The sequence below is a fragment of the Myiozetetes cayanensis genome, unplaced genomic scaffold (assembly GCF_022539395.1).
Source record: "Myiozetetes cayanensis isolate MyiCay16 unplaced genomic scaffold, myiCay2020 scf23, whole genome shotgun sequence".
NCBI classification, from domain to species: Eukaryota; Metazoa; Chordata; class Aves; order Passeriformes; family Tyrannidae; genus Myiozetetes; species Myiozetetes cayanensis.
In genome coordinates, this window is record NW_026087445.1 from 5,283,905 (window position 1) to 5,310,954 (window position 27,050).

Consider the following 27,050-nt stretch of genomic DNA (forward strand, 5'->3'; position numbering starts at 1 on the left):
GAGGAGGAGAGGAGGCGGGGCGAGCGGTCACGTGAGCGCGGAGCGAAGATGGCGGCGGGCGGGCTGAGCGCGAGGTGCGGGGCCGCTCGGGTTGGGTGGGGGGAAGGAGCACAGGGGCGGCCCCGGCTCTCGGTGCGGGCGGGCCGCGCTCCGCGGGGCCGGGAGGGGAGAGGGGGCGGAGGGAACGGCGGCGGCGGGAGGCTTTAACTGCGGCGGGGCTCACGCCGCGCTGGCCCCGCCCCCCCGCCCCGCGCGCTCAGCGAGGCCCCGCCCCCTTCCCCCTCCCCTCCCTGAGGGTCCCTCAGGGTCCCCCGGCCCGGCGGTCGGAGCGGAGCGAGTGTCGGGGGGTTTTGGGTTTATTTTACTGTGTGCGGGGGGAGCGGCCGCGCAGGACGCGCTGGGAGCCGTTGCTGTGGCGGGGCCGAGGGGGCTCCGTCCCCGCTCCCGCTGCCGAGGGGCCTCCGAGCCCCGCAGCTGCTGCCCCGACCGCGCCAGGGCCCTCCCGCACCTCCTGCAAACGTACAGTCGGAACAGACGCGTGGGAAGCGTGTCAGTGAATCACAGTTTCAGCCATCACCTCACATCGCTGCCTTCGTTTGTCCTCAGCACTCTTGCCGTTTACTTTTGTCGTTTATGGTAGCGTTTTTATGCTCTGGAGTTTCCCCGGTGTCTTAATTTTATGTTAAACGAACGCCTCTAAGCCCTAAAGGGGACAAGAACAGCACTGTTAGTTGTGGTTGCACGCAGAGCTTTCCTCCTTTAGCTTCTAATTAATGAACGGGCAACAAACCGCGGTCTGTTTATTCACAGACGAGGGAGTGAAAGATGGAAGGGTTGGCTCTGCTGGGCTGGGGCTCGATTCTTAAAATGAATGGCAAAAAACACGCTCAGGACTAACAAAGGTACCAATCTAACACGATCACTGGATCTGGGGTTGGCTGAATTGCTTCCTTGATATTGCTCTTCGATTGTTGGTGAAATTCTGGGCTGGAGAGGCAGAACCCAGAGCTGGTGCTGACCGTGTCAGGAGAGGCTCCTGCCAGGGAAGGGCACCCAGCTGTCAGGGAATGGGCAGGGAGAATTCACGTTGATGAGTGTCCTGGAAATCATAGCAGTTGCCATTCACCGGGCGGCCCCACGTGTCAGAAGTCGCAGATGCTTTTCACTGCCACAGGGAGGTACTTTGACGATGTTGTTCTAAAAATAAGGCAGTGAGTGCTCCTGCTTTGCAGACAGTCTGGGTGAGAAGTTGTGCTGTTTGACTCCTCGTTTGTAATACCTTGGTAACAGATCGTTTGTCTAAACGAAATAGTCTTTTTGGCAAACATCTTTTCCCTGGGCTGTTCCAGGGAGACTTTATTTTTTGGGGGTGTGTGCAAAGGGTCAGGATGTGATCTGTAATTCCTTATTGTTCAGGTTGGTTTCTCTGCAGAGTTCTCAGGAAAAAAGAGGAAGGTGAAGGTAAATGGTCTGGAGTTTTTCACTTCACCCAGGTTTATGCTCTGCTCAGAGTGGAGGATGAAGCTCTGATGGAAGAATTTGGAGGAGAGCATTGAATGTAACTGAATAAAATATTGCTCTGTACTTCCATTGAGTTTCTTCTTAAAGACCTTCAAATGTCCAAGCAGCAAAATCCAATTGAACTGGTAACCTGATATAAATGTGAAGCTTTGACATGAGTGTCAGTTGTCACCTTCTTTGGGTCTTTCTTTGGTTCTTCCAGGACATCTGAAACCCCTCAGTTAAAAGCTGATGTTCCTTAAGTCATTTTCCTTGTACCACAAGGTGATCTGCTCCCAGTTCACTGCAGGTCTGAAAAGGCAGGAGCCAAATGGAAGCCTGACATAATGGTCATAACTAAAACACTTTGCACCTTTTCCCTTTGTTTGCAGGAGCAGCAGGGAATTATGGACAATTCTGCTGGGCAGATCAGCTTTAAGAGAACCAGTAAGTGCCTGTCCTGCTGAGCAGGTTTGGCCATCACTGAAAGGGCTCCGTGGCCAAATCCCTCATTTGTACATCTCGTTGAGTGAAAATATTCACTGTTTTTGCTGTTTTCTCCCTCTTCCTCAGTGTGTTTTTTTGTTCCTCTGTCTCTGTCATTCGTTCATTCTTCCACTGCTTGTTTACAGCTGCTGCATGAACTGCCTGGAAGGGGGTGTGGAAAAGGTGGTTCCTTTTCTGGAGTGGGCACAAGTGCTGCTTCCTAGCCTGGCTGGCCTGGGGTGTTGATGAGTGGCTGCCTTATTGTAAGGGATGGAGCCTGTGCTTCCAAGAATTTGCCCAGAGGTTGGAAATCCAAATGTTTCTGAACCCAGTCCGTTGCCTCCTATTTCCTTGCCCCTCTTGGGATTAGCAAGGCAGGTCCCTGCCTCACTTACCTGGAATCAGTCTGGCTCACAGACACCTGGCTTTTCTTGTTCCTGTCTCTGTGGTGGTGGAATTTCCTTGGCTTTCCTTAAATTGAACAAATCTGGTGTTTGATAGTGCACTTTGAGGAGTCTCTTCAGGGGTATTTGTTTCTTCTTGTAGGCCCAGATTGCTGCAGAGTTGAACAAGCACTGGCAGAGGCTGTTAGAGGGACTGTCATACTATAAACCACCAAGGTACAGTCACTGCCTGATTTTAGGGATGACATTTTCTGCTGTCATGCAGCCTGTGGAGAAGTGACCCCTCATGACACTCAGTCATCCCACAAAGACATCCAGATTCCCTCACTGAAAGAGGTGGAATGAGTATAATGTGCATTATTACAGTGATAAAATTGTGAACACTGTTGAGATTTATCTGGTGGGAAGGTTCCTGAGTATCATTATATGAAATATTGAAAGGCCATTGAGGAAAAAGCAAATGTTCAGTTTAAACTGATAAAACTGAGGACTTTGAAATTCTGCCTGTTTAGATCAGTCCTTGGGATTGCTGCATTTTCAGTAACTAAGATTTCTTTCCTCTTCAGCACGACTTCAGCAGAAAAAATTAAAGCTGATAAAGATGTAGCTGCTCCACTAAAAGAATTGGGTCTGAGGGTCAGCAAGTTTTTGGTGAGTGAAGCTGCCATCTGATTATCTTTTATCCCTGGAATGAATTGTTGCTGGGACTCTGATATATAAGTAACCTTTCTACCGTTGAGCAGAGGCAAATTTTAAGGTCCTTTCAATTCAAGATGATCTGAAGGATGTTGGAATTCCATGTTGAGGCTGTAGGTCAAACTTTTCCAAAGTGAGGAGTGACCTTGAGGTGCTGTGATTTTCCTGGTGCTGCTGCACAGGGCCCTGCTTTTCAGCAGCAGCACCTGCCATTGTCTGTCCTGGCTTCTTCCAGGACAGCTGCTCAGCTAAAAACTCATGGCCCTGAAATCAGTGGCCTTGTTTGCCAACCCTCTCAGTTCACCTGCAAAGTTCTGTTTCTTTAAACCACAACTTGAGAGTTCAGGGACTGGTGGTACCTTTGTTTAAATGACTCTGATGCTCAGTGACATCAAAGCTTGTGTGTTTGGTTTGAAACAGAAGTGCTGATTAAAACATCTGCCTGGTGCAAAAGTGTTCTTTTGTCATACATGGGAAATTATTTGTTTTGAAGATAAAGAGCTGCCTGGGTGTTAATCTTTATTGAATTCAGTTGCCTTTTATTAATTTCAGAGCATTTCTCTTTTCCTTTGTGTAGGGCCTGGATGAAGAGCAGAGTGTGCAGCTGTTACAGTCTTATCTTCAAGAGGATTACAGAGGAACCAGAGACTCTCTGAAGGTCCATAACTCCTATTAATGTTCTATTTACTCCTTAATATCAATAGTTTGTTGATCCACATGAGCACATGTGAGTGTGAGTTCTGATTTGGAAATGGCTTTGTAGATTTTATTCTCTGAACCTACAATGCTCCAGTGCTGCTTTAAGGAAATGTGAGAGCAAATATCCAGGCTTATCTCCTGCTCAAATCTCTGCAGGAACTCAGCTCCTCTGTCTCTCTCACAGGAATACAGGAAAGCCACAGATTTGTGAATGAGAGTGGAGATGAAAAATAAATATGTGGTTAAAAATGAGTGTTTTGTCTTTGTGCTTTTGGAATCTCTTTCCAAAGAAGTGGAAAGAAAATTTGCCGTTTTTTTTTATTTCAGTCTTTTTTGTACATAAGTGTTTTGTCAGCAGATCTGTCTACTAATCTTTATTTTGTTGTGTTTTGTTTGCAGACAGTTCTTCAGGATGAAAGGCAGAGTCAGGCTCTGATGCTGAAGGTTAGTCATTTCCATTTGTTTTTTTCTGTGGAAAAGATCTGTTGGCAGAGAACCCACTTTAATTCTATGGAAAATCTTAAAACAATTGAAGTATTCCTTCATGTAATGAACAGATTTTAGAAGGTGCTTTGAAAATTGTGCATGTAGATTTGAACAGTGTTAATAATTGCTACGGAGCCCCTGGTGGTCTAGGGGGTAAAGGCGCCGCGCTGGCACCGCGGAGACCCGGGTTCGATTCCCGGTCAGGGCCACTCCCGGGCAGGTGGGGCTCGTTAGCCCTTAAAGGCAACCCACCTACGTCCTAAGGACCTCGCTGCCACCGTCCAAGCTCGCTTGGCCCCGGCAGATGAACCTTAGGATTAAAGGGTGGGCTCAGTTCCGCGCACACTGTGTCTCACCTAAAAAATCCAATGCGCAGGCTGGAAGGTGGAAAGACCTTCCCCGGATCTTCGCTCGCGAAGACTGGCCATTATATTATAATAATTGCTACAGGAATTAAATTTTACACTTGATGGGAGGGAATTCAGCTGGGTAGATGTGCACTCCCTTGTTTTCCCAAACTTGCAGGTTTGTATGTAACTGTCTGAAGTGACAACTCTGAAATGAAGGATGATGATGATTTCTGACAGAGATTTATAGGGGTGTCTTTTTTCTTTTCCAAGTTTTCTTACTTAACAGTGTAATTATAGACCTGTCCTTGTGGCCATGACCTGCTGAGTTTTGTAAAGTTAATGAAGTGTTGCTTTTTCTCCCAATAACTTAAAAACCGCTCAGTTGAAACTCCACCTGTAACAATGTGTGAGCACCCTGCCTTCCTGGGATGGGAGAGAGGGAAGTGCAGGGGAGTTGGGCACGGTATCAAACTGATCCTGGGGGCACTGTGCACTCACAGCTCGCTGACTACTACTATGAGGAGAGGATCTGCATCCTGCGCTGCGTCCTCCACCTGCTCACCTACTTCCAGGACGAGAGGCACCCTTACACCGTGAGTACGGCGATCCTGCCCGTGATGCCACTGGAACAGGCTAAATATATAGTACTTCCTCACTTGTGATTGTAAAAACCCACGTGAGCAGTTCATTCTGTTTGTTCCTTTAAGGCTCAGTACTTCCAGTGTGTGGAAAAGTTGGACAAGGAGCTGGTCCCCAATTACCGGAAGCAGTTTGAGGCGCTGTACAAAGCAGAAGCTCCTACGTGGGAAACACATGGGAATCTCATGGTATTTTGTCTCTTGCTGTTATTTATCTGACTTTTAAAAGTCTTTCCTTGTGTGCAGTGCATTGTAAAATGCAGATGTGCAGGAGCAGTCACACAGGATGTTTCTTCTGGTCCCAGAAACATAAGATTTATTTTCTCTCTAACGAAATAACGCTCTTTCTCCGAGACAGAGGGTTACATGAAACATATTGTTCCTTGTAGTAAATCCAAGTGCTGGCTACGCTGGCTGTTGAGCTGCTTCCACAGTCTCTGACTTGCTTTTGCTGCCCTGTGATGGAACTTTCCTTTGTGCAGACAGAGCGGCAGGTGTCCCGCTGGTTTGTGCAGTGCCTGCGGGAGCAGTCCATGCTGCTGGAAGTCATCTTCCTCTACTATGCATACTTTGAAATGGCACCCGAGGAGCTGCTGGCCTTTGCCAAGATGTTCAAAGAGCAGGGCTTTGGCACCAGGCAAACCAACAGGCATTTGGTGGATGAGAGCATGGATCACCTGGTGGATCGCATCGGGTAAGTGCTGTGTGTGTTTGGGAAATTGAGGCAGAGCAAAACAGGTGTTTTCCTGAGGAAAAAAAAAAAGCATTTCTAATTCTTGCTGCTGCCTCTTAAAATCACCACTGTTTCAAATTAAGGATATGAAGGCAAAAAAAAGGTTTTTCTGGTCATGCTGAAGGTTTACAGTAAAATGAAGGTGTGACTGCAAAGTAAAGAGTTATCCATAGAATAACTTTAATCTAGTCTATAATTTTGCTTTCGGTAAGATTGGCAGTGGAGATACAGTGCCAATCCTGCTTGGATGGCCTAGTGGGAAAGTGAAATTGTATCTTCACAGTTCTGTGCTGGTCTGGGTGCTCCCTGTGTGGAGGTTGGTGCTTTCTCTGACTGGTATTTTTACCTGGGTTGCCTCAGTTCAGCTGTTGTGGGTCTGCCAACAAATGGCAGCCTTGCCTTTGCTGTGCTGCATGGGACGTGACTCGAGGGGCAATGAGAATCCTGCCAGGTGGCAGAGAGTTACAAAGGTGGAAAAGCTGTCTTCACATTTCAGTGACCTTTTCTTCTCTGTTGAACCAGAAATGGTGGTTCTGAAGATTGTACTTTGTCCTGTGCCAGCGTTTCAGGACAAAATTTGGATTACGTGCTCTTAACTCCCTGTAATTTCTTGTTGCTTCAAAGAACAGCTGGCCCAAACAAACTAAAGGACCACTTGTAGTTTAAAAAAACTCGCCTGAATTCTCAAATAAAGTTTCTGACCTACTTGTTTTCATTCTGCTCCTGCTTGTAGGTACTTTAGTGCTCTTATTCTGGTGGAGGGCATGGAAATCGACTCCCTGCATGAGCGTGCTTTGGATGACAGGACAGAGGAGCACAAGTTGGCCAACAGTGAGCACATCCACCAGGTAAAGCACTGGCACAGTAATCCAGCCCCTTGTCAGGCCTGAGAGAACAGAACTTACTGTGATTATCCAGGCTGTGTCTGTGCATTCCTGAGCCTTGGGTTTGTCGACCCAGTGTGGGAATTGGCATCCACATGATGCGAGAGACACAATCAGCTTGTCGAGTGGGAACTGCTTTCAGAAGAGGTCAGTTATTTTGCTTTTGTCTTGGCTCTGTGCAGGAGATGGACAATCAGCTGCTGCAGTTGGGGGATGTCTCCCATCACGCTCCGGTGCTCTTGGCCTGGGCTCTGCTCCGTCACACCATAAACCCCGAGGAGGCCACCAACGTGATCAGGAGGATGGGCAGCACTGCCATCCAGCTCAACGTGTTCCAGTACCTGACAAAGCTGCTGCGATCCCTCAGCAGTGGGGGCAAGAATGTGAGTGTCTCCTGATCCTGTGTGTGAGCTCCTGATTTAACAGCTGCTGGAGTAAAGCTGCGATGGGAAGCGGATGAATTTTGAACCAGGGCTCTTTCAAACTAAGCCTGGCTTTAAGCAGAGTGTGCAGCAGAGCATGGTCTGTCATCCTGCCTTCTTTCAGTGAGGGTCAGGAATCAAGCTGGAATGAAACTGATTTTTATGCCCAAAGAATAAAATAGAAGCTTTGGAAGTTGTAGCAGAATAGATTGCAGTTAATCACATCTGCTGATTTGTCTCCATAAGTATGTTTGCCATGGTGGATCTTCAGTACTGGATGATTTAACTCTGCACTATTCTCTGTTTATGGTTTCATTAGACAACACTTGTGTGTGAGAGTAAACTACTTTGCAGATAGAAACCAGTGACAGCAAATGATTTGGATTTCTATAAACACTTAAAAAATATGAAAACTTAATAAAAATAAATAAAAGTGGTGGTTTTTTTATTTTTATTTTTTTTAATTTTGATTTCTGGAAGGCATTTCTAGTGATAATGGTAGTGGCAAGATTTCTCATTTCAGTCAACTATTCCATGTTAATGGGGAGATTAAGTAATGACTGCTCCCAGTTCTGCTGCCCCTGTGCAGCAAGGCTGTATGAGAAAGGCAATTACTCAGTGTGTAAAGTGTGCTGAGTAGAGCTGCAGTGTGTTTGTAATTCCCAGTCTTTCCCATAATGGCTCTGTGTGTTCTCCCCTTGCAGTGTACTGCCAGCACAGCCTGCATGTGTATTTATGGGCTTCTTTCCTTTGTCCTGACGTCACTGGAATTACACACATTGGGCAATCAGCAGGTAAGCTCCCAAGGCCCCTTGCATCTGTAAAATAATTCAGAATAACCCATCATAGCTGATGCTAATTACTTGTTAAACTGTACTCCTGCATTTGAGACCACAGGCTTAGGTAGATCCAAGCAAGTGATTTGCTGCTTTTCCTACTACATTTACACCATGCAAACTGAGATGAGTAGCGTGGCTTTGGGCTGGCTGTGGGGTCTGGGGTTGGGTGTGTGATTCTCTTTGGACTCCAGGAAGCAGTTACATCATGGTGGGTGAACATGAAAACTTAAATTCCAAAGATGTTGCAGAACCTGGTTGGGATGAAAACCCCCCATGTAAAGCAGCTGTCATTTTTTTCCCATCCTCTCTTCCTTTGTAGGATATAATTGATGCTGCATGTGAAGTCCTGGCAGCTTCCAGCATTCCTCAGCTCTTCTGGAAGACGGTGAGTGCATTGGCAAGTTGTTTGACCTGCCTTGTTTTGTAATTAAGACCCGATAGAAGATTCCCTTACAGGAAAGGAACAGACTGGTAGTGCTCAGTTAGTTGGTTTCTAGGAGGGCCTGAGGAGCTAAAGATCTTTTGCACCTATCTTTGATTTACTTTTGCCCTTTCCTGCCTTTTAGGTACAGCCTTGGCTTTACTCTTGAAAAGGATACTGGAGCGAGTTTTAATCTAGGTGATAGTTGATAGCAGGGCTGGGGCTGCAAGGACTGAACTAACTGCTGGCAAAAGCATCCTGCTTATTTTTTGTTGTCACAGAATTAGGATGACATGTCATGCCTTACAGTCTTACTTCTTGCCTTATACTTGCAGAACTGCCTCATGCTTTAGTCTGTGCAAGGACTGGAGTGAAACTTTGGTGCATGATTAATGTTAAATGCACAGCTTAAAAAGGAACTGTAGCTTTGTGCTGTACTGAGACCCTTTTAGCTTTCCTTTTTACTAATAAGATATTTATTTTCTATTTCCACCACCAGGAACCTACTGCAGGTCTGGGTATTATCCTGGACAGCGTGTGTGGGATGTTCCCCCATCTTCTGACTCCCCTTCTTCAGCTGCTCCAAGCCCTTGTGTCTGATAAATCTACAGCAAAAAAGGTGCAGGATCTCTCTTGGTGTTTGGGAGGTGATTTATTCCAGGACAGGGGTGAAATGTTCTGTGATTCTTTCTTTCCATTACATGTGCTTATCTCAGTTGCAGTCTTAGGCAGTCTTATTATTAGTCCTGTGCTGTTGCAGGACTCTTTTTTCTGGCTTTTAGAAAACTTTCCAAGTCTAGTGGCTCAAGATGAAGATGCTGACTAATTTTTGAATGGTGTTTTACTGATAAGAAGTTCTTGAAATTCATTAGATGAGACTTGTCTGGACACGTGGGCTGTGTAATAATGTTTTGGAGGGGTCGATGTATTAGGAGAATATTGTGCATATCAACAAAAGCTGCTGATTGCTGGAGATGACCTGGTTGTTAATTTTTAAGAAGCTCTGGCTCTTTGGCTGCACTGTTGAAGCCCTCTCTGATGCAGGTGTACAGTTTCCTGGATAAAATGTCCTTCTATATTGAGCTGTACAAGCACAAACCTCCGGATGTGATCTCCCATGAGGACGGCACCTTGTGGCGAAGACAGGCCCCAAAGCTGCTCTACCCTCTTGGTAAGGAAACTGCACTTCTTTTCTTACTGAAATGCTTCTGGGGGATTCAGTTCTTTACCTGGCTTAGAAGTAAATTGTGACTTTTTCACCTGCTTTTTCAATCTTTAGGATTAGGTCAAACAAACCTGCGGATACCTCAAGGAACGGTGGGCCAGGTGATGCTGGATGATCGGGCTTATCTGGTACGGTGGGAGTATTCCTACAGCAGCTGGACACTGTTCACCTGTGAGATTGAGATGCTGCTCCATGTGGTGTCAACAGCAGGTGAGACAGGCTGGGAGTATAAAAGAATAAACAGTTATTAATTGGTATCAATTAAGGGTTAGTAGTAGAACTGAATACTTTTGAAGGAGCGTGGAATATTTTACCAGAGACCTGATGAGGATGATTGTTCTGTAAAATTCACTGCAAAAAAAAAATTCACTTCATACTAAGACTGTATAGTGAGACAAGATGCATTTGAGATGAGGAGAAGGTTGAGATAAGTAAGTGTTTTTGGTGTGGGGAATGATCACGGAGGCTTGTGGTGAGAATAATGTTCATTGTTCCAGATTTGACTGCTGCTTAAGTACAATTTTGCATTCTAATGTTGGTTTTCTTTACCCAGATGTGATTCAGCATTGCCAGAGGGTCAAGCCCATAATCGATCTGGTTTATAAAGTGATCAGCACTGATGCATCCATAGCAGATTGCCTTCTTCCCATCACATCCCGGATCTACATGCTCCTGCAGAGGTGAGTCACTGCCTGAGCAGGTACCTGAGCAGGTACAGGGAGCTGGAAGAAGGGCTAATTACTGATTCTGCCAAGAGCTTTGCTTGAACTCCCCAAGACTGGTGTTCAGCTCTCAAGACTGCTCTGCCTACACACTGTTTGCAGCAGAATGGCCCCCCTTCCACCTCTTTCCTCACTGTTGTGCAGTTTTACCCACTTAAAGGCAGTTTTTATTGGTAGCTGCATTTACATGGAAGGGGGATAAAACACAGCATTGGAGCAGTAACTCCTGGGTGTTAAAACAGTTGTACTTATTAGCTCCTCCCAGAGTTAATTGGCAGGGAATTAATGTTCTGCTGGATAATTATTGTTCTCTCTGACAGCCTACTGCTTTACCAGCCTCGCCTCTGGCAGTAAATTGATCTGACTCAGGTGTGAGGGGGAGGTGGGAAGTCTAGACTGAAAGTGCAGACTCTGCTGTCTGTATTTACCTGCTTAGATGTTATACATGTGTTCTTCAGTGAGAGAGAAGCTTTTTTGATTAAAAAACCCTGTAAATAGGCTAGACCACAGGTGGTAGTGCATTTCATGCATGTGTTTCTCTTTTGTAGGCTAACAACTGTAATCTCTCCCCCTGTGGATGTTATTGCTTCTTGTGTCAATTGTTTGACAGTCCTGGCTGCTCGGATGCCAGCCAAGGTGAGGGAAGGACCTGTCTGTGCTGGGTGTGAGAACTGGTAGGCATTTATAGGTGGATGAGAGGGAATATTTGTACCTTTTCTCTTGCAGGTTTGGACTGACCTTCACCACACAGGGTTCTTACCATTTGTTGCCAATCCACTGTCCAGCATGAATCACATGATTAGGTATTCATCGACCCCTCCCCACTTTTTTTTTGCCTGACTTGTCGTAAGAACTTGTTCCCAGTGTGCAGTCTCTGCACCTGGCATCTCTCACTGGTGTCAGAACCCTGCTGTTCATGTGCTGAACCCTCTTGCTCCTTCCACAGTGCAGAGGGAATGAATGCTGGGGGTTATGGGAACCTCTTGATGAGCATAGAACAGCCCCAGGGCGAGTACAGCGTCACCATCTCCTTCCTGAACCTCGTCACGACTCTCGTCCGGGTGAGTGCTGCTGGAATGCTCTGATGGGACACCCCCTGTGAGCTGGGATGATTGGGAAGTGACATTAAGGCATGTCTTCCTGCAACAGTTTTCTTGGCCTTTGTCCTCCTCCCTGGTTAAATAACATTTTTCTTTCTCCCAGGGACAACTTGGTAGCACCCAGAGCCAAGGCCTTGTGCCCTGCATCGTGTTTGTCCTGAAGGAGATGTTACCAAATTACCACAAATGGAGATACAACTCTCATGGAGTGCGAGAGAAAATTGGTAAGGATCTTGAAGGAGGAGAAGGGAATAAAAAGGATCACCTACCTTCTTAACAGAACGTGTGAATTTTTCTTCTTATTTTATCATACCTTTTCTAGCAGCCATTTGGGATTTGTACTGTACATCTGCTGGTGTTGTTAGATGCTGTGATTTGTTGGAGAACAGTAGGAACTAGGTAGAAGTTCTCAAAACCTGACTGGCCCATTTGATCCCTGTTTTAGGGTGCCTCATTCTGCAGCTGATCCATGCTATTCTGAATTTGTGCCCTGAGATGGATCCTCGCAGCAGGTAAGACAAGTGATGGGTCTCAGATCTGCCCTAACCTGGTGACAGGGCAGAATTCATTATCATTCTGTGTCACTTTTGGAATGCAAACAACAAGGAGGTAGCTGGCATGGCTGTGTAGTGCTGCTTTCAGCTCTTTGCTGCATTACTGAGTACAGGAAGGGCAGAAGAAGATTAGGGACAGACAAAACCACAGAGGTTTCTAGAACACCTGATGGAAAGGAGAAAAAGTTACCTAGATTTCCTGGGACAGACTGCCACTCACTTTTCCTATGGAGAATAAAGGAAGGGACAGTGGGGGTTTAGAAATGAAGAGATTACTTTGTGGTAGTTTTCTAAGTCCTGTGTGGCCAAATCCTGCTCCTTGTGACTCTGTCCTGTGTTTGCGTGTCCCAGCAATGCTCCCAGCCTGCAGTCCTTGTGCATCTTCAGCCTGGCCAACACGGAGGCAGGGCAAGCTGTCATCAACATCATGGGCATTGGGGTGGACACCATTGACATGGTGATGGCCTCCCAGTCCAGCAGGTGAGTGGGCTGTGGCTGTTTTGGCACCTCCTGTGTGCTGGGGTGACACTCTGAGCGACAACATCTCATAACCCCCCACGGGGTACTGAGTTTCCTCTTTGAATGTTGTGCAAATAATAACTGTTGATTGTCAGCACAGTGACTTTGGTTTCCTTTGGAAACACAGTGATGAGTCCCAGGGCCAGGGGCAGCTGCTGATCCAGACGGTTAAGTTGGCCTTTTCCGTCACCAACAACGTCATCCGGCTCAAACCCCCGTCCAGTGTGGTGTCTCCACTGGAGCAGGCACTCACTCAGCATGGTGGGTATTCCCCCTGGGAGCTGTGCTTTTGGGTTCTTTGCAGATGTCAGCCTGTGTCTCATTACAAACAGGAGTTCAGGTTTCCAAAAAGTGCTTGCTGGCGATGGGAGGAGGACTCTTCTCCCTCCTCTCAGGCGTTCTGCCCCGCTGGGACAGCTTCTGAGGGATTAATCAAACATGGCTTATTGTTTGATGCTTTGTAATGAGATTAGTGTAATTACAGACTATACTTAATCAGCTGCCATTAGTGCCTCTGGCTGGACCCAGGCCTCCTTCTTTTGGGAGAACAACCTAGTTCCCACTTTCTGCTGTGGGAAATCACTATTTGGTAAATAGTTATATCTCGTTGCCGTTTCTTCTCTTTGATTTCAATCGTGTTCTCTCCAGGTGCTCATGGAAACAATCTCATTGCTGTCTTGGCCAAATACATCTACCACAAGCACGACCCTGCCCTTCCACGCCTGGCCATCCAGTTGCTCAAACGACTGGCTACGGTGAGATGGGACCCACCAGTGCTGCTTTGCTTCTCCCCTTGTGCCCCATTCCACCACTGGAATTGTTTGCAGATAATTTCTTCAGGCTTTTTTTTATTAATCAGGGAGCATAATCAAGTCAGTTGAAGCAGGGTGGCCTCACAGCTGTAAGGCAGAGCACATCAAAAATCACCTAAAGGGCACTTTAGTTTTTTAACCTAATCTGCTGTTTCAGAAGTCACTCAGCACTCACCGAGAGGTTTACCATGAGTGGGATGTTACCTGCAAAGTATTTGCACCTCCAGTGGATCTCTTCCCAATTTTTGAGCAACTTTTATCTAAAGTCCGAATCTTAGATAAAATTCCTGTGCCTTTCTACCAGGAACTTCAACATCTTACTGAGAAGAGCATCCTATTTAAGTCTTTATTAGGACCCTTCAAATTTTAGGCTTACTAAAAACCAGACTCTAAATTTACTAAACCTTTTAGACTTCCTCTTTCTGGCTACTAACCTGCTGAGTATTTGTAGTTTTACTTAAAGAATGTAAATCCAGCTCTGGGTTTATTTATTCTGAGAAATGCAGTTCCAGAGCTGTTTTACTCTTTCTAGTTTTTTTAAAACATGGGAGAAATAGGTGAGGGAAGAAAAAAAACCCAAAAAAACCCAAAAAAGCAAACTCTCCATGAAAGTGGCTGGAAACCCGTGGGATAGACCAGAATTGCCAAAGAGGAAAATTTGGATCACTTGACGAATTTCTTCCCGCTTAATGGCAACTTCACTTCTGAGAACCCCCTCACAGATTGAATATTAAATATTTTGGGGGTTCAGTACAGTACAGATCACCTGTTTTATAGAGCAGCATTGTGTGCAGGGTGGTCACGTCTCCCTGGGGCGCTGTGTCCGTGTGCAGGTCGCTCCCATGTCCGTGTACGCCTGCCTGGGCAGCGACGCCGCCGCCATCCGCGACGCCTTCCTGACCCACCTGCAGAGCAGGATCGAGGACATGCGCATCAAGGTCATGATCCTGGAGTTCCTCACGGTGGCCGTGGAGACACAGCCGGGGCTCATCGAGCTCTTCCTGAACTTGGAAGTGAAGGATGGCAGCGATGGCTCAAAGGTACAATGGCATGTACTCGCCCAAGGTCTTCTCGTAGCAGGATTGCAACACCGGTGTCCAAAATCTGACAGTTCTTACCATGTGCTTAGTGTAAAGATAAATTTAGCCTGTGTTTGCAGTTAAAGGATGTGGTGCTATCCTGGTTTCGCTTTTCCTTATAACCAAAGATTATATATATTATTATAACCCCCAGTATTTCAAGGCAGATACTGAGTTAGCATAAGAACGTGTGCTGAGTCAGGCCTAGGATGCCTCTGTGGTGGTGTTCTTTAAGTGACCCCAAAACACTCATCTGTGGCACTCTGTGAGAAAGCTGAAGGTTGAGGTACAATGGACAATATAATTTTCAAGAATCCCCACTCTGGTGCGTTGCAGTTCAAGATCTTCTTGAGTTGGGACCTTTTGAAGGCACTTGGCCATGCTAAGTCTCAGTTTAGCTTCCATTCTGTTGCCCAGTCAATTTTTTTTGTGTCTCCTGTGCTATGACTGCATTCCTTGTGGTCATATATAAAATCCATGACAGCATCATACGCTCAGCTTTGTTTCTCTGTGTGAGTGCTCTGACAGGTGCCTACGCAGTGGTCCTGTGGTGACATAACCTTCTGTTTCCTTTTGCTCCAGGAGTTCAGCCTGGGGGAGTGGAGTTGCCTCCAAGTGGTGTTGGAGCTGATTGACTCCAAGCAGCAGGAGAGGTACTGGTGCCCTCCCCTGCTGCACAGAGCTGCCATCGCCTTCCTGCACGCGCTGTGGCAGGACCGGCGCGACAGCGCCATGCTCGTGCTGAGGACAAAGTGAGTTGGGGGCTTTTCTACAAGGCAGTTTCCTTCCTTTTCCCCAAAAGTTTGGTTCGTCTCACTTTTCAGGCACATTTACAGCTTAGTCTCTGTGTGCCCTGCCCTCAGAGCCCGTACAGTGTGTGGGTTTGGGGCCTGGAGGATGAGAAGCCCCTCTGGGCACGTTCAGAAGCAAATACCTCCCTGTTTCTTTGGTACAAAGCTGTATAAATTTGTGTTTGCCAAAGCATGTTTTCTGTGAAGTTTGGAATTGCCAAACTGCTGCTAGGCATGGGGGAGGTAACTGATGGTACTTCTGTATGTATCTTCTAGGCCAAAGTTTTGGGAGAATTTAACTAATCCCCTCTTTGGGACCCTTCCTCCGCCTTCCGAGTCATCAGAGGTGAGTCACAACCAACACAATGAAGGCAGTTGTGCATCCTCACAAATGGTTTCTGAGTGATGTGTGTGGCTGTTCCCTCTGCTTGCAGCTTTCTATGATCAAGTGGCTTAAACACAGGAGATGAAGTGAATGTTTTCTGGCTTTGCAGAGACTGCACAGCCATGAACTGTCTTTTGGAATTCTCTGCTCTTTATTCAACATATGGAACAAAACCAGATGTTTCCTGACAGCTGTATGGATAGCAATAGCAATATGGATAAATCAGAATTCCACTTACCCCTCAGAGCTCACATTTGGCTTTTTTTTTGTCTTTATAGCTCAGTGTCTTGGATACCTGTGCCTTAATCATGAAAATTATCTGTTTGGAGATCTACTATGTTGTCAAGTGAGTCTTTGGGAGTTTCTCCCTCATCCCTGAGCTTTTTAATTATCTAAACTGTGTGTGTTAACTTTTGACAGACCATGTGGGCTTTGAGGGACAAAGCACATGTAATCCTGTGAAAATGTGGGAGTGATTTATGGACATATTGCAGACATGCATTTCAGATTCTTGCATTCACTAATTGCACAAAGATATTAGTCCTTTTGCAGCCTTTAGGTGAGAATGTATTAGTATTTTCCTTGTATCCTGGAATGAGAATGTACAGTATTTATTGAAACTAATTGTCAGCTAAGCTAACTAAACCTTCTGTGTTGATTGCTGAATCACATTTGTAGTTTTCTCCCACTTGATTTGTTTTCTTGAACATAACTGACATTGAATATGTTGAAAAGTCAGGATTAACTAAAATCTCTACTTAAAAAAAAATTAAATCATAGATTTTCTTCAGGGATCATGTTTTTCCTTCACATTTGATGCAAAAAGTGGGATTCCCTGCACAAGTCTAATATGTGGAATACCCTCCACTTGCAAGCCATGTCCCTGAATCTCAGAAGAAGTGTGTTTTCTGACCCAAGAATAAATGAAGATAAACTTCTCCTCTTGATTTGGTCAGGGGCTCTCTGGATCAGTCCCTGAAAGACACCCTGAAGAATTTCTCCACCAAAAAGCGCTTTGCCTACTGGTCCGAGTACGTGAAGTCACTGGCACAGCACGTGGCAGAGACCGAGGGCACCAGCTGTGCCTCTGTCACAGAGTATCAGATGCTCATCTCGGCCTGGAGGATGCTGCTCATCATCTCCACCAGCCATGTAAGGGCTGCCTCTTGCCTGCCATGGCAATCTTAACATTCCACACTAACATTTGGAATAATTCCGTGCCAGCAGCTGAGAATTCCCTGGTTTTCCTTTCGGTTTTGGGGTGTATGTGATGTCAACACGCCTTGGCACGAGCGTGGCACCAGAGGTTAGAGTGGGTGGTGTTCTGCTGTGTGATCAAAATGAGCACACTGTGTGTCTGAGGAGCAGAGCAGGGAGGTAGTAAATAATTTTTAGAGCAATTCTCAGTAACTGGGTAATGCTGAAGAGCTTTTCCCGAGTCAAGTGAGGCAGGGATGCACCCTTAGGGAATCAGTCATTGCTGACTTCCTGCCCGTGGTTAATGCAGGACTTCAGTGATTCCTGTAAAACTCAGCAGCTGCAAAATGTGGGGAATTCTAAAAGGAACAAAACAGTAAACTGATGTTAGGCTGCTAAGAAGAAGCATCTTTGAGTGTGCTTGGTTGATGTTTCTCTTTGTGGTTCCAGGCGGATATCATGCATCTGACTGATGCTGCAGTTCACGAGCAGTTGTTTCTGGACGTGCTGAATGGCACCAAGGTTCTGGTAGGTGCTGCTTCCTTATCAACTCTTTCATTTTCTAATTGCTCATCTTCTTTGTATTATGAGGGGTTCTATTGACAGCTGCTTGCTGTCATTGAGCTTTTTAGACCCTGGAAATTGGGCTGAAACAAAGTGTGTCTTCCTGAACTGACGAGCTGCTTATGAATCTTTATTTTGCATGTGTCGTTCTTGTCATCACTGAGTGGCCCTGTGAGGGTCCTGGCTCTGGCCCCCTCAGTGCTGCTGAAGGACAAACCTGGTCATTTGGTGGCAGTGCTTGGGCTGAGCATTTCTGAAGTGCTCTTACATCTTTCAGCTGTAACTCTCGCAGTATTTCTCCTTAGCTCCAGGTTCCCATGTCAGTGGCCTGCCTGCAGCTGGGCTCTATGCTGTGTACCCTTCTTCTCATCCTGCTCAAACAGTGGAAGAGGTGGGTATTTTGTTTGGTTAATTTTTAGCCACTGCTGGAAATAAAAACATGGGAGGTTTTTAAGTGTTTTGCTCTAGTGAGATGCCATCAGTGATTTGGGGAGGACACTTAAGCCTTCTCATAGAATTTTCCTTTGGGATGTAAAAGTGTCTCTGGGTTGTTGTCAATTCTGTGGAATCTCTAGTAGCAATACAGTTTATGGTTTGGCTTCCTGCTTGCTGGTGAAAAGTATCAAAAGAGCTTTTGTGATGTTAGTCCTGCATGCTCATTCTCACAGTGAAGGGAAAATGCATTCCCTCACTGTGTGGAATGTCTTTAGTGAGATCCAGGTGGTGACTTAAACTTTACTTTGGAAGAACTGCTTTTATTTGTGTGGATCGTGTCACTCATGATCCACACAGCTCAGTCAAGCCAGGATATTTATTGAGGGATCTTTGTCTAATCTGAAGAGCTCTCCCTTTTTGTTGTCAGCGAGTTGAGTTCTGTGGATAAAATCATAAACTCCTTGACGCAGATTCTGGAGGGAGTGCTACAGGCAGATCAGCAGATGATGGAGAAAACCAAAGCCAAAGTGTTCTCAGCTCTCATCACTGTCCTGCAAATGAAGGAGATGAAAGGTGAGGTGGTGCACGTGCAGGAGCACACCCTGCACCCAGTGTATCCAAGCACGTACAGAAGGGATTTGATGGGAAGTCTCAGCTTGCCTGTGTATTCCTTGTCCCCCTGCTCAGGCCCTGCAAGCCCCCACGTTTTGGAAAACGAAAGTTTTGGAAAACAGAAAGTGGAGGGTTGGGTTGTTTTTAATTGTTTTGCTTTGCTGTTGAATTTGAGTTTGTCGTCACGCTGGTAAAAGGTGGTGCAATCTGTTACAATGGTTTTGATAAGAAGGTGATATTTAAATGGACTCACAGAGCATGGACTGCACCCAGTCTGCATGGGCCAATACCAGAGATCTGGAGCATGGCTGGGAATTGCTGTGAGGAGCAGTTATGGAATAATACATCCACTGTAGTGCTTGATTTGTGCTGTGACGTGATTCTTGGTAAAACTACATGTCTTTGTTATCCAGATGACCATTTCATCCCTTATCAGATCCTCCTCCACTCAGTCAGCCAGCTTAGGCACAGTTCATCACCTGCTGTTTGTAGGCTTTGAGAGGAGAGCAGAATAAAAACCAACTCCAAGAGTGGCTCAGTGATGCTCTCAGTTGGACTGGAAACCCGAGTACAAGAACTGTGTGTTAACTGCTGTCTGTTGTGTGTGTCTCAGTGAGTGACATCCCCCAGTACTCCCAGCTGGTGCTGAGTGTGTGTGAGACTCTCCAGGATGAGGTCATTGCCCTGTTCGACCAGACTCGGCACAGCCTGACCTCGGGAGATGCCGCAGATGACAAGGACAGCATGGAGACCGATGATGCCTCCCGAGTGAAGCACAAAGACCAGCGAGACGGGGTAAAGGACCTCTTCCTCTGCTCTGCAGCCTGCTTTCTTCTCCCTGGGCAAAAGTGTTGTGGTGCTTGGGACTACTTTCCCTTGCAGCCTGATGCCTTCAAAGGAAGTGTCAGCAGTTTCTGTTTCAGAATCACTCCATGTTTTTTGGTACATTTCAGTCTGGGAAATCAGCTGTTGCTGCCTCTCCTTCAGCTCTCAGAAACATTGTCAGGAGTGCTAATACAGCCACCAAAGAGTGTGCAGAGTGTAATGTGAGGGATACCAGGGGCCTTAATTTATACTTCTGAGAATGACTGAAGTTTAGGTTGTGTTAGTAAATGCTTTTGAGATTTTTCTTGATACTCATATCAGCCCTGGTAACCCCTGTATCTGGTTCCCCTTCCCTTGTCCCTGCAGGTTTGTGTCCTGGGTCTGCACCTGGCCAAGGAGCTCTGTGAGGTGGATGATGATGGAGACTACTGGCTGCAGATTACTAGGAAAGTCCCTGTGCTTCCTACTATCTTTGCTGCCTTGGAGATCAGCCTGAGAGTTAAACAGAACCTTCACTTCACAGAGGCCTCTTTACATTTGCTGCTGACCTTAGCAAGGACCCAACAGGTGAGAGGGGCAGAGCAGTGAGAGCACAGGGCTGTGCACTTTGAACAGGAGATGTATATTCATGAGTCTGTGATGCAGCTGAGCAATGAGCTGTAGATAAAGGGTGTTTTTTGGAGGCTGGCAAGCAGTAGGTCCTGTACACCTGCTTAGTGTGCCTTGTTCTCAATAGTTTTCCCTGGCTCAGATGGAAGAGCTGATAAAGTGTTATTTACCTACTGCAGGTGATAAATGGAACTGAGAGTACAGTTATGCAGGTTAGATTTTACTGCTGCTTTTCTTGATGTTGAACTTTTAGCAGCGTGGAAGTGTGTGTAGATGAAAGTTCTCTAAAAGGGCAGTGACAGCGCAGAAATACCTGATGCAAAACGAGTCTCTCCAGTCTCAGGGAGGCAGATTGCAGCAGTGGTTTGTTCTGTGCCTTGCAGGGAGCAGCAGCAATGGCTGGAGCTGGTGTGTCCCAGAGTGTGTGCCTGCCCCTCCTGAGCGTGTACCAGCTCAGCACCAACGGAGCCATTCAGGTGGGTGCTGTTTTCCTTCCATGTGGGAACGTGCCTGGAGAGCTCCCTGCCCTGCCTGCGGGCTGGGGCTGCAGCAGTGCCTCCCCTGGAGTGGTGTGCAGGGTAGTAAGTGCTTGTTCTGGTGTGTGATTTGTTCAGACATCTGCCTCATCCCGAAAGTCTCTGGATGCCCCCTCCTGGCCTGGGGTCTATCGGCTCTCCATGTCCCTCATGGAGCGGCTGCTCAAAACACTGAGGTACAACTTCCTGACCGAGGCGCTGGACTTCGTGGGTGTCCATCAGGAGAGGATCCTTCAGGTAGGCCACAGACTCCCTCTGGGATGGTTTGCTTGGCTTCTCTGTCCATGGAGAGATGTCAGAGAACAGCATTGACAAGAGGCTCCTGCCTCAGGGAGGGTTATTACAGTGGAAATAACAGTGGGAGAAGGAGGACAGAATGTACAAGCCATGCAGTCAGATAGGGGTGATTGTTACGGTACCTGTTAGAGCTGGACAGTCCCATCTGCTCATCTCCTCTCTCCTGGGGTTGTAACCTTGCTACAGGTGTTTAATATGCCAGCTGAAGAGGAGCACAAGTGGGAGTTTGAGGGGAGCTCACTTTGTGGCCGTGGCTCTGGAAAGGAAAGAGCAGGAGCCGTTCTTGGAGGCGGCTTCAGCTGAGCCTGGCTCAGATAATGCTGTGGTGAGGCCTCAGTCACCACTGGGGTCAGCACATTCTCATGTCCTGCAGTGCTGAAATACCTGTCCTGGCTGGAGTGTGTCAGTGCCAGCTGCACCTTCAGCTTTTTCTTTAGAGGAAGGAATGGGATTTTCCTGATTTATCTGTCGTGGCCCTGATTTACTTCTGTCTCCTTTGCAGTGCCTGAATGCAGTACGGACAGTGCAGAGCTTGGCCTGTCTGGAGGAGGCAGATCACACTGTTGGCTTCATTCTTCAGCTCTCAAATTTCACCAAGGAGTGGCATTTCCATCTGCCACAGCTTATGAGGGACATGCAGGTAGGAAGCAGGATATGCATTGCCTTGGAGTGCAGGGATTTGGATGTCTTGTCAGAAAATGGCACTATATCACCTTTTTATTGCTGCTCTTTTAATAGGAACTTCAGCTGAGATTATTTGTGGGTTCTATCAGTACCTTGTCTGAGTTGAGTGAGGAAATACAGAGAAGTGATAGCTTGGGAAAATAACTTGGGGAATTCAGTGGCTTACCCTTAGTTCTTAGTGCCAGGTGATTCCAAGAAAATACTGAGAAATTAAGAGACTGCACGGATCCTTTATGATCACAGTGCTCTGTTGAACTGGATTTTCCAGCTTCCACCAGTGGGTTTTGAGCTTCTAAGAGATTTCTCCCTGATCTTATTTATTTCAGGTGAATCTGTGTTACCTTTGTCAGGCCTGCACCTCCCTCCTGCACAGCCGCAAAATGCTCCAGCACTACCTGCAGGTGAGGATCCCAAACCAAACTGTGAGTTAAGTGTTGCCTGTGCTCCCTGTTGGAAGGCAAAAAACATAACCAGGCTCTTGGATATTGGATTGTTGGTAATCCTAGTGGGAATTACTGACAGTCATCAACAGGTAGGATCTGCATTTCTCCACAGTGGGGAAAAAAAAACATGCCAAGAGAAGTGTGGAGTCTAAAAACCTCTGGGCAGAGTAAAGGCAGTCCTAGAGAGCCAGCAGCCTGTGTTGAATGGTGCTGTTGTCATTACACACTGCAGCAAGAGGCTGCATTGCTGTAGGGCTCTGGAATGCCATTAATAAGCCACTGTTGCCCTGGTGTCCTTGATCTGATTGAATTTGCTCAGGGGAGAGAGTTCTTGTTCTTGGGACATCTTCAGCTGCACGAGGTGGGGAAGATGCATTGCTGCTGCTGTGCTGTTCCAGCGTGGCTCAGGCTTGCTGTGCTGATCATTGTTTTCCTGGAATGTGGAACCTAAGCAGCCTCTGCAGTTGCCTCCCTGCAATGCAGAGCCTCCCCAGTGCATGCCAAGCGTAGATTCTCAGCTGGTGACAGACTTTGGGAGCCTCATTTCCTCATTCCCTTTGTTCACAACATTTGGTTTTTTTCCTTCAGATCATTTATCTTGGTGCAAAATAACCTTGTCGGTGTTCAGGACTTTCTTTGTTCTTCCTCTGCAGGCAAAAAACGGCGATTCCCTCCCGTCCAGCGTGACCCCCCGGGTGCAGCGGAATCCCCAGGCCTCCTCCAAGCATCCCAGCCCCGAGTCAGAGGCAGCAGAGCAGAAGGCCCTGCTCACAGTGCAGTACAGCCTCCTGAAGATCCTCAGCAAGTCCCTCGCTGCCCTGCGCCACTTCACCCCCGATGTCTGCCAGATCCTGCTTGACCAGGTGGGGACAGAGGAGGGGAGCTGCTCCGTGAAGGGGGGAGGTCCCAGCATTTCCAGGGATGTTCTGGCTCTGTGTAGTGAGGCACAGTAACCCTTGTCTGCTTCCCACTGCACAGAGCAGGAAGGCAGGACACAAGGAATTCCCACTGGGAATCAGGCACTGGTCGGTGTGAAAGGAAGGCTTGGCCAGGCTTTTGTGGGATCTCCACAACACCGTGTCCACAGTGGGGTTGTGCCCTCAGTGCACTCTTCAGGAAAGAGTCCCCTTATCCTCCCACTGTGGTGTGACCCAGTGGCTCATCTCCAGGTTCAGAAAAGGAGGGTTTAATCCTTGACTCTGGCAGTGTCCTGCTGCTGACTGTGGGATAGGGAACTTCCTTCTCCTGTGCCTCTGGGTACATAGCCCAGTGTGGGAGCAGTCAGTGCCTCGGTGTGCAGCGATGGGAGCTGTGTGAGCAGAGCAGTCTGGTTGTGCAGTGCTGCACAGAACACTTCACTGCTCACTGTACCCCTGAGATCTGTGAAATCACCACAGTGCTTCTATTTCTCCGTATAAAAAGCACAAGGAGGGACTGGATATTCCTGTTCCTATGGCAACAACACACTCGTGGCCTCGAGGGTCTCACACCCCTTTCCATGTCCCTGCAGTCGCTGGACCTGGCTGAGTACAACGTGCTCTTTGTCCTGAGTTTCACCACACCGGCCTTCGACTCGGACGTCGCCCCTTCCTTTGGGACCCTCCTGGCCACGGTCAACGTGGCCCTGAACATGCTGGGAGAGGTACTGCCCCTTTCCTGTCTGCCAGCACGGCAGGTGCAGTGACCCCAGAGTGCTCCTTCAGCTCATGCTTCGAAGAGCAGCAGTAGTTCTTTTGTATCTCCCGTCTCTAATGCCTGTCTTTTTTTCCCTCCAAGCTGGATAAGAAGAAGGAACCTTTCCCTCAGGCTGCAGGGCTGAATATGCAAGAGGGAACCAAAACCCTCAAGTAAGTGTCTAATTATTTGATGTAATCACGGCCAGGCAGCAGAACCCAGAGCTCCTCACATCAGAACTGAAGTTGAGAGGCATTTGTGTAGCTTCAGAGCTTCTCACTCTGAATCCAGGGAGTTCAGATAGCCCATCAGCAGCTCTCCAAAGCAAGCGGGGTTTTTGGGGGAGGATGTGTGAAGCCATCCCATCATAAATCAACCACTGAAGATGCACGTAAAGAGGTGTTTGATGCTTATTTACTGGCACTTCTAAACCAGAGTTCCCTGCTGGTCACAGGGGTTTCTGGTCTGCAGAGCAGAGCTTTTGGCTAGGGCTGCTTGAGCAGAACGAGCACAGTAACACTGTTCCCTCATACATGTGTGTGTGTGAAGCCTTTCTGTGATTGTTTGACCTGGAAGGCGCTGTGTGCTGACCTTTATTTGTGTTTTTTGCACAGGTCTCTGCTCATGTTTACAATGGAGAACTGTTTCTACCTGCTCATCTCCCAGGCCGTGCGGTACCTGCGGGACCCGGCCGTGCACCCCCGGGACAAGCAGCGGATGAAGCAGGAGCTGAGCTCGGAGCTGGTGAGTGAGCACCTTGGGAGTGAGCTCCTCCCGCCAGACACGGGGACCCCACACAGAGGGGTGACCACCAGAGGTGGTCACCCCTCTGTGTGGGGTCCCCGTGTCTGGCGGGAGGAGCTCACTCGTCTGGGGCTGCCCAGGAAAGCCCAGCAGGAATGAGCAGCCTGGGGCTGCACACACTGGCAGGTTGCTGTGCCACGGGAAGCTGGGGTGGGGAGGGAGAGGGCGTAGAGTGGCAAGAAGCTCTGACCTGTCCCGCGCTTGTGATTGCAGAGTACGCTGCTCTCCAGCCTGTCCCGTTACTTCCGCCGGGGTGGCCCCTCTTCGCCTGCCAGCGGGGTCCTTCCCTCTCCCCAAGGAAAGGCTTCCTCCAAGCTGGGTCCAGAGGGGCAGGAGCCCTTGTTCCAGCTCGTGCAGGCCTTTGTCCGGCACGTGCAGAGATAGATCCTGTCCTGGCCCTGCCTCCCTTTTCAGGACCTGCAGCGGAACGATTCACGTCCACCACGGAAGGCATCACCTTTGGCAGAGCTGGAACGAGGACTGGGAAGGGAGGGAGGCCAGGTGTGGGCAGTGGTGTCACCCCAGCAGTGGGATCCCATGAACTCTCGCCATCCAGGAGCAGAGCGAATGTAAGGAGAGCCCAGAGCGGCTCTCCGGTGACCACCCAGCGTGCACAGCCTGCTCACCCCCTCTGCCAGAGCATCCTGGCTGGCTACAAGCACTGAACACTCAAAAAAAACCTTTATTTTTATAGCTTGTACCTCAGCTGGGGAAGCTGTGGCTGGATAGAGAGAGGAGACACTTCCTGCTGGGCATTAACTCTGCTCCTGTCACCAGGTGCAATCTGCCTGTCCCGCACAGAGTCCGGCTGAGGCGCACCGAGGGATCAGCCAGCAATTCAGAGACCATCTTTCTACTGCTATTTTTGTACTGAGTGGTTCAAGGCACGATGGTGTATGTGTGCTCACGCCTTCCCTTCACCCTGCAGTCTGTGTGTCGTGTGTGTTTCTGAAGAGCAAGGCCTCACCTAAGGTTTTTACGTCAAAATTCCATTGCTCCGAGTCTTGCAGTTTTTTGTAACTGTGCCCTATTTATACTGATATTAAAACCTTTATAGACAGCACCTGGGCTCGTGGGTTTGTGTTGGTCACGGCAGCAGCAGCTCTGCAGTGGCTGGGTGGTGGTTTCTGCTGGGCTGAAGTACCAGCAAAGGCTGTGGTTTGTGAGTGACAATCCAGTGCTGTTTGAACTGACTGATTAGGACCAATTAAAGGCTGATTCCCTCGGCTTCCCCACACCCACTCCCTTTCTCGTGTTGGGGAACTCGTAGGAGGTTTGGAATGAGCAGCACTGTAAAATTCTCCTCAGGGCTGATTCCCCCTGCACATCCCCTGCCTGTGCAGCAGCAGGGAGGGCACAGGGTCACACTGGGAGGGACACTGTCTACAGTGAAGGTGCACTGTGTGCTGTGGCTCTCGAGTAAATCAACAAATCCTTTAGTGTTCTGAGGCTCAGTGATGGAGACATTAAGAGAAGGTCAGTAATTACTTCTTAAAGAAAAGCCTGAAATCTAGAGAGTCCTCTAAGGTAAAAAAATCAAATTTCAGTGTAGCTGTGAGCTAGTAACCTACCAGTTCTTTCCTAAAGAGACACTTAATTGCTTTACCAGCCAGAACCTTTTTAATCTCAATGGTTTTAAGAGACTGGAGTAAGAAAATGAGATTATCTTGCTTTGAGGTTTGTTTTTTTTCCCTTGTAAGCTTAAGTGCTGGCAATATTCTGGCACATTTGCTTGATCCAGTTTCACATGCCCTGAAGGTTTGGAGAGATCTGAATTAGCTGGCTGGAGTAAAATGGTCTTAAAGTAGAAGGGAGAGGGGCTTGTTTACCTTCCAAAACTGGAGGTGAGCTGCTCTGACAGTGAGGGAGGGGGTGACAGTCCCAAGCCTGGTGGTGGTTCCATGGGGAGGTCACTGGTACCACTTTGTGCCCTGGGGGAACTGTGGAGAGCTGGAGGTGAAGAACTGTGCACAGACAGCAAATGGGTGAGGGGAGCTGTGGGAGGGAAGCAAAGCTGGAATCTGGCACACCTGAGCAAGTTGAGTTCCAGCAGGGGCTGTTTCTGGATGGCTCTGGCAGGGATCACTCCTTTGGTTACAGCTTTGGAAGGTGCAGTGTGTTCATCACTTCACTGCTGTTGAACAAGGACGGATAGGATGAGAACTGAGGGAGAAGTAATAAATTCTTTGAGATGTTTGCTCAGCACCAGAGTGAGTTTGTGGTGCTTGGCAGGAGCCTTTGGTGCCAGGCAGAGCAGTTGATGCTGTTGGTTACACGTGTTTCAGAGCTACAGCAGCATTCCAGTCCTGAGCTGTCCCCCGGGCACAGGGGGGATGGATGCAGCCAAGGGGAGCTCCCCCTGCCATCTGCAGAGAAGCAGCACAAGTGTCACCTTCCTGTACAGAGGTAGGAGCAGCAATAGTTATTTCATGTGCTTCTTTTTTTTTTACTACTGCAGAGGGAACAGAATTCCTTCTGGCTGCTCTGAGGGAAGAGACACCATTTTCTGCATCATTAAACTGCTGCTGTTTTTGCTCAAACTGTTCTTCCTCTTTAATGTACCAGGGAGAGCAATAACAGGGATTCACTGGCCTGAGGGAAAGGCACACATGCTGGAAGGTGGGA

General features: G+C 47.8%; 1 protein-coding gene and 1 non-coding gene across 2 annotated transcripts; both read left to right on the forward strand.

Moving 5' to 3' along the window:
- The first annotated feature begins 13 nt into the window (after positions 1-13).
- On the forward strand, positions 14-25,488 carry NUP188 (nucleoporin 188). Its single transcript, XM_050319964.1, has 44 exons — positions 14-74; positions 1,893-1,947; positions 2,533-2,606; positions 2,957-3,041; positions 3,664-3,744; positions 4,185-4,229; positions 5,122-5,214; positions 5,329-5,448; positions 5,742-5,953; positions 6,726-6,840; positions 7,059-7,259; positions 8,003-8,092; positions 8,457-8,522; positions 9,058-9,177; positions 9,603-9,729; positions 9,838-9,993; positions 10,337-10,463; positions 11,054-11,141; positions 11,232-11,308; positions 11,452-11,566; positions 11,709-11,829; positions 12,051-12,117; positions 12,511-12,639; positions 12,806-12,939; positions 13,327-13,433; positions 14,324-14,530; positions 15,152-15,321; positions 15,637-15,706; positions 16,024-16,091; positions 16,702-16,897; positions 17,393-17,470; positions 17,812-17,897; positions 18,369-18,514; positions 19,167-19,348; positions 19,745-19,945; positions 20,371-20,463; positions 20,602-20,760; positions 21,323-21,460; positions 21,831-21,905; positions 22,601-22,810; positions 23,458-23,589; positions 23,724-23,794; positions 24,236-24,365; positions 24,639-25,488. Exons 1-44 carry the CDS (start codon positions 49-51, stop codon positions 24,807-24,809), a joined length of 5,214 nt encoding a protein of 1,737 aa, XP_050175921.1. The 5' UTR covers positions 14-48; the 3' UTR covers positions 24,810-25,488.
- TRNAA-GGC (transfer RNA alanine (anticodon GGC)) lies at positions 4,406-4,479 on the forward strand. The gene has a single exon. It is a non-coding gene; the product is annotated as a tRNA-Ala (tRNA).
- Positions 25,489-27,050: the final 1,562 nt, after the last annotated feature.

Coding starts and splice junctions, on each gene's coding strand:
- NUP188 (XM_050319964.1), top strand. CDS start 49: ATGGCGGCGGGCGGGCTGAGCGCGAG. Junction 19,946..20,370: donor CCTTAGCAAGGACCCAACAG/GTGAGAGGGGCA, acceptor TGTGCCTTGCAG/GGAGCAGCAGCAATGGCTGG. Junction 20,761..21,322: donor ATCAGGAGAGGATCCTTCAG/GTAGGCCACAGA, acceptor TCTCCTTTGCAG/TGCCTGAATGCAGTACGGAC.